The sequence below is a fragment of the Cydia fagiglandana genome, chromosome 1, assembly GCF_963556715.1.
Source record: "Cydia fagiglandana chromosome 1, ilCydFagi1.1, whole genome shotgun sequence".
Lineage (NCBI taxonomy): Eukaryota > Metazoa > Arthropoda > Insecta > Lepidoptera > Tortricidae > Cydia > Cydia fagiglandana.
Window position 1 is genome coordinate 25,709,619 of NC_085932.1, and position 11,800 is coordinate 25,721,418.

General features: G+C 37.4%; 1 protein-coding gene across 1 annotated transcript; it reads left to right on the plus strand.

Moving 5' to 3' along the window:
* Nucleotides 1–894: 894 nt before the first annotated feature.
* On the plus strand, nucleotides 895–11,545 carry LOC134668120 (UDP-glucosyltransferase 2-like). The gene is made up of 9 exons (XM_063525625.1): nucleotides 895–1,112; nucleotides 4,708–4,872; nucleotides 5,036–5,123; nucleotides 7,146–7,323; nucleotides 7,684–7,878; nucleotides 9,517–9,739; nucleotides 10,330–10,549; nucleotides 10,622–10,841; nucleotides 11,270–11,545. The coding sequence occupies exons 2-9, from the start codon at nucleotides 4,714–4,716 to the stop codon at nucleotides 11,541–11,543; spliced, it is 1,557 nt and encodes a 518-aa protein (XP_063381695.1). The 5' UTR covers nucleotides 895–1,112; nucleotides 4,708–4,713; the 3' UTR covers nucleotides 11,544–11,545.
* The last annotated feature ends 255 nt before the right edge of the window (nucleotides 11,546–11,800 follow it).

Below are 11,800 nucleotides of genomic sequence, written 5' to 3' on the forward strand. Positions count from 1 at the left end.
TACTCATATCAGCATGTATGTAGATAGCTGTATTGTTGGAATCTGTTCACTATCTACCAATAAAAAGAACAACAGAAACACTTACCTACGCCCACGCGCGGCTGCTAATTCACGATGTCAGTATTAAATAGTACGGTGGCGTTCAAAAGTGCATGGATAGATGTCGACCGTAATGCCTTAATATTACGGTTGAAACATCTCCATGCACTTCTGAACGCCACACGTATTATATGGTAGGTACGCGTGTACCTACCATATAATAAGGACTACCTAGTACTCGTACAGCTAAGTGCACTCGCCATCAGATATATTGCAGTGGCTAACCTGCTCAGAAGTATCTGAACATGGACTTTAAAGTTTCGATAATAGAGGCTTCATGCAGATATTTGTGAACATCTTGGCCGCTCCAATATCTTAAGTAACGTTGAAAATACTATAATTTATTCATAACCCACTCACCGGTTGCATTTAGATAAGTAAGTAAGTACTTAAGTTTCGATTCTGTCTCTAAGGAGAACTGCGAGTACCTAAGTAGTTCGTTGCTTAACTCCTTAAGTGCCTGGAACTGCATTAATGCATTTCAATAAAGTGCAAAAATTATTGGATTAAGAAATAAATTAGTAGGAGAAGCGTACACAGTGTTATAAGATAAGAGGAATATAATATTATATTTGTTCTATCTTTACTGTTCTGATGTATTAGTATATTACTAGCGACCCGCCCCCGCTTCGCATTGGTTGCACAAAACCTCAACAAAGTATACACCTAAACCTTATAAGAAAACCGCATGAAAATCCGTTGAGTACCTTTTTCGAGTTTGTTATACTGTTATTCTAAAAAAAACTCATAACGCACATTAAATCTTCAGTTTACATCAATTAAGGATCTGATAATTTTCCTGTTTACACCTTCACCCACAATCAATCGAATTTGATCTTTAGCTTTAGGGTATTAAGGTTGAATTTCGTAGAAAGCGTGTAAGATGACTACCGAATGAGCAACGAACGCGTAACTAACTCAAATTGTGTTCAGTAACGCGAGAAGAGTTTAACTGTTGACTGGACGGGAATGTGCGGTGGAGTGGGATAAAGATTCGGTTACATTATACACAGGTACGTGAATAGAATAACACTAGGGCCAGCTTAGGGCGGCTTTGGACAGAGTAGCATGGCGGTCTTTGGTCTCGGAGGCCAAGATCCACTTCGGGTCGTTGCGCCACAGCAGTAAGTAGTAACACTATAACCGGTTACAGCTGGAGTAACTATGGTTACCAGTACAATTTGACACTGGGTTAACGGTTAGTGGGATGGTGCAAGTGGCGCTACTTAACAGAATACATGAAAAGCACGAGCAACCGACTCGATCATATTTAACAATATTACAGTTATAATAGTTGTATATATAGCGCGGGAGATATATCACACTTTAATTATTTAATCAATACTGCAAGACTTGATTCATATTAAAATAATATTTTTTTACTTAATACAATGATCAATGTCAGTCTGTTGGATTATTGGTACCCAGTCTGTATTTATTTTGTATAGATACTAATATTATACTAACTTACCTCGGTTTTCTCAATTAATTTACCTACTCTTAGCCATATTGTTTTGATGGCTAAGAGGTTGAAAAACCCCTTGTTTGTTACTTTATTATTTAATGGGTTTATAGTTGCTAGAGTGTTAACAAGGATTTGATCAGTTTTTTGCCATTGTTCCAATAATTCAATTGAAAGGCTGTTTCAGTTCTAAATGGTTTTACACGACGGTACGTGATGTACGGCGGATATAATAATAGAATCAACTAAATCAATCTACGAACCTACATCAAATTTCACTATAAACAATCACTCCCAGCATCAAAGTCCCATCAACTGTAATACGTCAACCCTCTTCAGCGTACTGCCTACAGCAAGTTTCCAAAGCCTCTTAGCACTTCATTTGTCACATATAGTCAGCAACACAAGGCTGGCAGCATTCTACAGTCACTACGGTTTACTTGATCATTTTCGTACAGTTAGATTAGTTTCGGATAGAATCCAAATAGTTCGGTACACCATATTATTTTTATGGCGTACCGAAATCGTTTGGTACACCATGTTATTTGTATGGCGTTTCGAATTATTTCGTCTCGCACTCGGCAGGTTTTTTTTTAAGTATAACCCCCTTATTCATAAACGTTTACTAAAGTTGACAAGCCGATAATAATCGTTTGTCCCTTTCCATCATTACAATACGTCGAAAAGGGACAAATTATTACTATCGGCTTGTTAACTTTAGTAAAGGTTTATGAATAAGGGGGTTAGTCTGTGTAAGGTACAAACAGTGGGTATCTTAAATTACTCTGATTCTTAGAAAGAAAACATATTAGGTTTAGTAGTTTCTATAGTAAGTTTAGCTGAACTTAAAGCAGTTACAACATGCAAAAAGATACTTATCTTCACTATCATAATATGATTATATACATATACAAATAGTAACAGCATCAACTTTTGTTCCACACACGCACACCGAACTTATTAAGTACCAACCATCTCTCTAATATCCACATTGCAACGCAACTACAACCATTCTTCACCGCTATCTGACACTACAACCAAATTATATGACACGTAATAAACTGCTTAGTATAAAATATGGTCGTCGAGTGTGATAGTTCCATTTTCACCATTTAAAGGTGAGCATCCACCAGTGCTCTCTGCGATGCAGCGGAGAGTTGCGCAATAAAAAACCCATTGATACTAACTGTAGGTATATAGTAGTGGACCCTATAATGGACGTGGAACCAGTAATGGGACACAAAAACATAATTCCTCTAAAATAAGTACCTAAAAGTAGTTTATAACACTGGCTGTATATTATCATAAATAAGAGTCCTAGAGCTGTTTCAGTTTTAAGTTTTATTAAATTTGGTTGTTTTTTAAGAAATTGGCGTCAACCTAAAAGTTGTCGTGTCACTGAAAAAAAATACCACTACGAATTCTTAACAACTTCGCTAAGAGAGGTGAGTTAATTTATTAAATTTTAATTAATTAATACTTGATTAAAACTAGAATGTGTTTTGTTAATTGCATTTACCATGAGATAAGGTATACAACACACTATGTTGTGACTCCACAGATGTAAAAAAATAGTGGTATTTGGCCCAATCCCATTATAGGAGCTGTAAAACTGCGTACCTCCTATGATGGGACAAATGACAGAATGATGCTTGCTATGCCATAATTTCATGTTTAAACAATACAGAAATAAAATGTAGTTAAGAAATATGTCAACCAGGAGGTATTCTCGGACTTCAAATAAATTAATATCGTTTTTCCAAACTTTTATTTAACTTGCCCTGTTAGTTAGTGTGGGTCCAATCTTGGTAGCTGAATTTGAGCCACTTTTTGATTTCCGATTCAGTTGAAATTTTGTGTAAGTACGTAATTAAGTATACAAATCGGATGATAATGCAATATTATGATAACATGGACCTGATCTGATGATGGAGACAGGAGGTGGCCATGGGAACTTTATCGCATTAAACCCTAATTACTTGTGTTAGGGTATATTAGAATTGTCTCGATGGATCTAATACAATAATAATTGGCTGTGGAAAGAAAAATACATTCAGCGATAAAAGCTTATACCAAAAATTGTTTTATTTTGCCGTAATTTATTCCCCATTTCAATATTTTATACTGATAGAGCAATGTCCATTATAGGGGGCCCATTACTGGATCCACGTCCATTACCGGGGGCCCATTACTGGAACTTTGGTGTCCATGACTGGAGAAAAAAAGCATAGTTTTAATTTGTTAAATATGTGGAAACTAATTGCAGTATCTTTGATACAACACGCCTAAAACATGAAAGACGGATAGGACTTTCATCTTTTAACACGCTAAGCGGTAGACCATTTACATATATAAGGGAAATATCATAAATACTCCAGATTTCCTTGCTGTTACTATACCTATTCTTTAATTTTGTTGCCGGGCTCAATAAAGTGGATATGGGTTTAGTGGAGTGTGACATTGTATGAACCATCACGCTCCGCTATTGTTGCGCCATTTAAGGTCCTAGCTTAATTGGTTGTTCAATACTTACGCTATAGAATTTCCAATTTAGCAAGAACCCTAAATGGCATAACGATCCCGTGTAGTGTGGTGAAGATACAACATGTGCGCGAGGGCGAAGAGCGAAAAATGTGTGCTACCAATCTGATAAGAAAAATCCTTGCATCGTTCACCTGCATAAAGTTTCACAATTCACAACTTCGCTACCTAATTACCCATTCTTCCTCGTAATTAACAAAATTTCACAGCTTCGCTAGTTATGCTATGCAACATCGCACCGAAGCCGCCGAGCTCCGGTGGAAGCTCATCTTTAGATTTGGCATGTTGCCATAATTAGGAGACTTGGTGATGTTCCGAGTATTTATGACTTAGATAGGGTAAAAAGGTGGGGCCATTTATCATTGGCGATGAATGATGGCCTAGGTCATATTTGTGTTAAGCCTGTTTGAAAATTAACGCAGTTAGTACTTCTTAGGTACATTCTGATTACAAAAGCACTGTTTAGTCAGTGTGGTGTGAATGTTTGATAATTTAAGTAGCTGCATTTTGATTCGTTTTTATATATGAGTGTACGTAAGTGTAAGTTAAAGTGAAATATTAAAGGGAAGTAAAAACATTCACAATTCGAAATTGTTCGTTTTCAGTTAAAAATGGAATTCATTCATCGAAGTACCTTGGTAATTATTCTGAGTTCCCTGGCTGAAATTTGTACCAGTTACGAAATTCTAGTAATATTTCCGGAACCTACAAAAAGTCATGGAATTTTGGGCGATGGCTATGTGCGAAATCTCTTGGATGCCAGTCATAAGGTAAACTAAATTAATTTTTAAAGTCCCATTTTCTTAAAATTAGGTACTGTTTATTTGAGAAGTAGGTACTTATATGGTGTACTCATTACAACAGAGAAAATATTATTGTAGGTATTTATGTACTCCTATAACACACATTCTCAGATTTGTTTGCTGTTTTCAGGTTACGTACATTACTCCATTCCCCTGGAAGGAACCACCGAGCAATCTGACGCAAATAGACATCAGCTCTAATCTGGAAACGTCTGACGGTGAGCTTCAATAAGACATTACGATTACTTATATTCATTAAAAAAATACAATAACTTTTATAACAAAACTTCCGTGAGACATAAACCCTCATGATCAGGTCATCTAAAAAGCAAAACGCTTAAGTAGCAAAATGCCTGAAACGGATGTCTAAGAAGCTTTATACCTAAGAAGTAAAATACATTACAATCATAATGCCTAAGACTTAAATCACCCAAAACGTCAAATGTCTGAGTAGCAGAGTCACAAAATATGCTGTTGCCTAATTTATGTAATGTCTAAAACGCAAAACAGCTGAATGGCAATATACTTTAAATTAGATTTACCTAAATTGTAGTATATCTGATAAGCAATTGTCCTGTATACACCAATAAGTAAATTATCTTGACGTGTATTTTACAAAATAGGGATCTATAATACGAAAATTTTGTTGCTGTGGCATCATTATAGTAGATTTTTTAGTCTTGAATTAAAAATTGGAGTATAGAGCCACCCGGCACCCGCTACAATTGTAGTGTTATTGTGACAATTTGACAAGCTCTTCGCGAAAGTAATATCTGTTTATTGGCGAAATTATTAAGTTTTTTTAGCACACATCCCGCCCGAAGGTAAGTGGTAATTGTGGCCTATGGACGCCTGCAAAGCCAGTAATGGACACTTTCACATTTGTCGCACCTGTCACCGTGGTGAAATAGGCCCTTGGAGGGCTTAAATCCTTAAAAGTTAGCTTGTTTTAATTAAAGGAAACATTCCCTTATTTAAATTAAAAGCGGCCAAGTGCGAGTCGGACTCGCCCATGAAGGGTTCCGTAGCAGCAAGTAACATATAACATAAAAGTTATTTATGACGAATTAAAAAAAAACTACTTACTAGATTTCGTTCAATCCAAATTTGGGTGGTAGTTTTGATGGTAATGTACATCATATACGCAGTTAATCCCATGATAATTATCTCATCATCATCACATAGCGTGATGTGCAAGTCGCAAAATGTGCAGGCTACGCAGGATTCATGTTCTATTAAAACTTTGTTGTACAGTTGCAATCAGACATATCGAAGTGGCCAAGGTCTTCACAAATATCTTAACAAAGCCTTTATTTGGTTATAAAAATCATGGTCTGATATTTTTGAGTACACTGACCGCTTCGATATATTTGATGGCGACCGTACCACGCGTTTGGCAGGTAGTGAAATTTAAAATGTAATTTAAAGTCAATAAAATAGGCTTATCACAATTAATATCTTATAAATTACTTTTATTAATTTGCATATTGCTGCTGCTGGTATGTACATTTTTGCTGACTGTACAACACTGACCGCTCCGATACATTTGATGGCGACTGTACAGTCAGCGTCATATAGTTCGTAGCAGTCAAAGTGTCAAAATAGTCACACCATACAAGTTGTAGGGATGAACTATATCGCTGACTAAAAGGTAGGTAGGTTACCTGTTAGACGACATGGTGCGTTTCTGGCATTTTGCTACTAGGTCCTAATGCGATTTAGGTAATCAAAAAAGCAGACATGGTGCGTTTCAGGCATTTTGCTACTAGGTCCTAATGCGATTTAGGTAATCAAAAAAGCAGACATGGTGCGTTTCAGGTATTTTGCTATTAGGTCCTAATGCGATTTAGGTAATAAAAAAAGCAGGCATGGTGCGTTTCAGGCATTTTGCTAGCTAGCTGTTGTGCGTTCTAGGAATTTTACTACTTAGGCTTTTGCCTTTTTAGATGACCTGATCATGAGGGGACATAAACATATTTAATATATACGACGGACGGTGCGGAGTGAAACATGTGAGTGACCCGTTCTTAATAAGTACCTATATTTCATTACAAAAACTATTGAAAGTTAAGCTCTTATAGACTATTAATGTATTAGTTATGTTATGGTTTTAATCTCAAAAAATATGAGGCGATTAATAAAGATATTCGAGTGTGTGATAGTGGTTACACGAATTGTTAAATATCTTTTACCCCCCGAAATCACCGAAAGTAACAATATGTACTCGTTTACATTTCCAGAATATTTCCGCAACTTGACAATAGAATATCCGAATAACCACGAATTCCTGCAAATGCTGTCATACACGATGGGCCGGCTCGTCGTCACCCATCCTGCAGTGCAGGCCTTTCTGAGGAAGCCCGACGTCAGATTCGACGTTGTGGTCGCCGAGTGGATAGACTCGGAAATGTATTCTAGGTAAGATCATCTCGGGATGCCGACTGGCACGATCGGACCCACTTTAGTTTAAACATATTTTACTGTTTTGTTCTTACTTTAATACAACTTTAAGGGAGCAGGGCACATCTGCTGAATGCGCAATTGCGCACCCAGAGGTTGGCTATATGGACTGTGCCTAGACGGAGGTGCAAAGTCGACTTGGACGCATATCTCCAAAACTGGCCAGAAACAAGACCAGATCGAGTGTAAATCGAGAGGGGAGGCCTTTTTCCAATAGTGGGACATTACAGGCCAATAAAAATAAAAATAGTATATTTTCCTTCTTTAAATATATGGTTATAACATTATGCAACTAACATGTATGTAAATGCTCCACAGTTTCGCGGGCTACTTCTCTGCTCCTCTGATCTGGTCTGTATCGACGCAGCTCCACTGGCAGCCAATCCGACTGATGGATGAGATCCCCAATCCCTCGTACTCGGCCGACGTCAACTCTGGATATCTACCGCCTCTGAGCTTCGTGCAAAGACTGAAGGAACTCAATGTGCAGATTAGGAAGCTTTGGATATTACGGTGGGTAAATAATAGTAATAGTAGGAGTACCTACAACAATTATGCTCTATTGTTGTAACTTAGGTACAGTCAAAGAATTTTATTTTTTCTCTCTATATTGTATTTTACCTTTTTGTTTTAATGGCGGACCTAATTAACCCATTACGTGATTTTACATTTAACAAAGTACCCCTTGAATGAGTCGTTTTGTCGTAAAATACCACCTTTGTCCAAAACTCGTCTGTTGTTACCTACTATAAATTAGAGAGGTAGTCAGCTCTTTTATGGGAACAAACTTTCGTACAGTTACATAAAATGAAAATTTAAATTAGACGGAATATTACTCTCACTAAGCGTGCCACTTGCATGGTTCATTCCAACTTCTATGAAGCTGTTTAGTGTGACGTGCAAAATTTATACTTCGTTTGACTGACACTGACACCATACTGGCGTGTGATAAAAATATTCAATTTTACGATGTAAACTAATTTTAGTACCCATTTACCTAATATACCGAACTCGAACTAGGGTTCTATCTGAGATTAGATGACAAAATTGTGTCCTGGACTCTTTGACGCTGCATACTCAATGTGGTTTTCAGCGTTTGGGCCGGTAGCGAAGAAACATTGTTGCAATCACACAATTTGCCGTTCCAGTAAGAGTAGAATTAGGTTATGTAGTATGCGAAAATATATCAAATTTTTCATTCCTGAATCACAACTCGAAGCCAACTGAGGCATCAACTACCTTTCTGCTAATTTGTTTTTAATGTTGTGCTGGCCTTTCGAGAGCTTTACAAATTTACTTCATAGCGAGCATGAATTGTACAGATTAGAAACCGGAGAGACCCGTGTTTGCAGTTGTTGATTCAGTTGTGAACTACTCCGGCCGCTGCCGGTGTCCGACCCTCTGCCATCTTTTAGCCACGCTCTAACTAGTTTTCGGATAAATACGTTAGAATTTCAACTAGGTCTAGACCCTGAGTTCGTATTGTTGGGTTTGTTTGTATTGTGAATAACAAAGTAGGTGGTAAAAGACCATGTCTGTTAGTAAGATGTTAAGGTCATTTAATAAACAGAAGTAGGGTACCTATGATATTAAGGTGGCGTTAGCGTAAACATTAATCTATTTGCATTTTGAAACATTCCCTAAAATAATATTCTCTTTTGAGAAAACAAAGGGCGGTTAAAGATTTAGATGTTCGAAGACAGAAACAACAAGATTTGATTGATATTGACTATTTACGATCTGGGTGCGATTTGGACGCCCTTAATATTTAACAACTTCGACACAAAATGCCGGGACGATTCCCTTTAAGAGCAAGCCCGACTTTCGTCAAGCACTTTCACCTTCTCATACAAACGGAGTATCGAGCTTATTTTAAAACTGCGTGTTGGTTTGTAATGAAACCAAAACTTTGCACATACAATTACATGAGGTATATTTATGCCTGTAATTAGTTTATGTAGCTCCAGCGTATACCTATATATATATATATATATCCTATTGTAAGTACCTACAAACTTTCTGGGCAATCTAGTTAGTAGTTTAATGAGATCGTAACTACGTTTATATTTTGTATGGAGAACCGAGCTTGCTCCGGACTCTCAATGGATCCCGACGTCGATTGTTATTAAACGTAAGTCATGTATGTTTCAGACACAAAATCCATCCTCTTGAACTAGAAATCTACGACACAATCTTCAAATCGGCTGCCATGACGACGGGACGAGATCTCCTGCCATACGCAGACATACCGAACAATTATTCAATGATGTTAGTAAACACTCATCCTTCAGTTGCAACGCCCTGGAGGGTGCCCCCGAGTGTGAAGGAGATAGCTGGTTATCACATAAAATTGCCGGTTGAGGATTTAGATGCGGTAAGTTGATTTTCACCACACCAGCTCGGAAAGGCTTACTTTGCACTTCAAAAACTAATAGCAAAGTTGCATTTTATTCACATGTGAGGCAGAGTATTAATCAAATACATTATTTTGAGTTATTTTCTTATGTTTCCTGGTAGAATTGACTTTTGAATGATGATTTTGGATGATAAATGTTTAATAACATTCATTTGGATTTGATTTGGTTTGATTTTGTTTGATATTTTACATTTAATATTTGCTTCGGGTTGGGGTGGTGAAAAATGTTGTGTTTCACTCGGGGGCAAATTTTGTTTAACTCTCGCAGTTTGGAACCCTCGCAACGCTCAAGATTCCATTTTTCGAACCATTCGCTACGCTCGCGGTTCTATTTTGGAATCTTTCGCTTGCTCGGGTATCAATATTAGAACGAGCGGTTAAACAATAACTTTGCCCCCTTGTAAAACAAATAACTATTGTTAGTCTGTTAATAACATGTTCATTTTGAGTGCGGCATAACAGTAAAGTACCTGAAGTCAACTTTTCAATTGAAATCTGATCTTAGTATTCATCATTATTCCACGCTAATCTTATTCATTTATTCGCAGAATTTACAATCCATAATGGACGCATCACCTCAAGGTGTTATTTACTTTAGCTTCGGGACCACCAACTCTGGAAAGGACATGGAAGACGTAATCCGCCGGGAAATTTTAGAACTGTTCCGAAGCTTAAATCAAACGGTTTTATGGAAATTAGATGTACCCTTGGAAAATCTTCCGAATAACGTACATTTGATGCAATGGGCTCCGCAGACTAGTATACTGAGTAAGTGTTTGTTTCGAATTTTAATGACTTTATGGTTTTTTAGGCAACATAAAGTTTATTTTTAAATTTCAGACCATCCAAATACAAAAGTATTCATTACCCATGGCGGTCTTCTGTCTCTTATTGAAGCGATACATTTTGGGGTGCCCATGATAACTATACCGCATGCTGGTGACCAATATAATAATGCAGCAGCTGCTGTCAAGAAAGGGATCGCCATAAAGCTGTGCAATGGCCCCGGTCTTCCGTCAGAATTGAGAGATGCGTTGAAAATGATGCTTACGGATTGGAAGTAAGTCCATTGCTATTTTCCTTCATTCGGCAACTAACTATACATACATTTAATATAATATATATATGGCCGACATCAGTTCCAGGGCCGATTATATCCACACATGCTATCAGCACGCATATTTGCCAAAAATGTTCAATGTTTGATATTTTAAAATATGAACCATTCACATATGTAACTTTTTTACATTTCAAATATTGTTAACGATGTACTGATATTTTGTGAAACGGAGAAATACTCCTGCTTGGGCTCGACATCGGACCGGATAGCAAGTGTGGATCTAATTGGTTCTTGAGACTGCCCGTCTATTTCTGGTTAGAGACGACTCAGGACTATCGTCTTTCAACTCTTGAGAAGTCCGTCTTACTAATGGAAATCTTTTGGGTGATAACGTGCATCTCCATTCACACACTTCACTGCCATTTCAGGTACCGGGATAACATGAAACGTGTGTCTCGCACGTACCACCACCGGCCTGTATCCCCAGGCAAGGAGCTGGTGCACTGGGTGGAGCACGTGGTCATCACTCGCGGGGCCACATACCTGCGCTCCCCTGCACTTCTGGTACCTTCGTATCAGAAAGCGTACCTGGATTTAGCTGCATTAATTTTATTTGTTATTACTGTCATAGTCCTAATACTATTTTTCAGTATTCGTTGGTGTTTAAGAAGGATTAGGCAGAAATGTAACTGTAAAAAATAAAATGGCTAACTATTATTAAATTCGTATTTAACAGTTATTATTCGTTTTTACAGTCTTCCGAAAAAAAACAGCACGATACAAAATATGTAAATAAAGGACAGATTGAATAAAAAAGACTATCTACTTGTATGTAAAACGCGGTTCCGAAATGGCGAACCAAACAAGGACGATTTGCAAACTCAAATCTCTCCTACAACCTCAAGCTTAGGCATGTGACACACAAAACGTAGCGTTTTGCCCCTTTATATAATATTTTG

What these genes read in the sequence shown, in the direction of transcription:
- LOC134668120 (XM_063525625.1), top strand. Translation starts at nt 4,714, where the DNA reads ATGGAATTCATTCATCGAAGTACCTTGGTAATTATTCTGAGTTCCCTG. An exon ending in GACTCGGAAATGTATTCTAG is followed by an intron (nt 7,324 to 7,683) that starts GTAAGATCATCT and finishes AATGCTCCACAG; the next exon opens with TTTCGCGGGCTACTTCTCTG. An exon ending in TCCGCAGACTAGTATACTGA is followed by an intron (nt 10,550 to 10,621) that starts GTAAGTGTTTGT and finishes TTTAAATTTCAG; the next exon opens with ACCATCCAAATACAAAAGTA.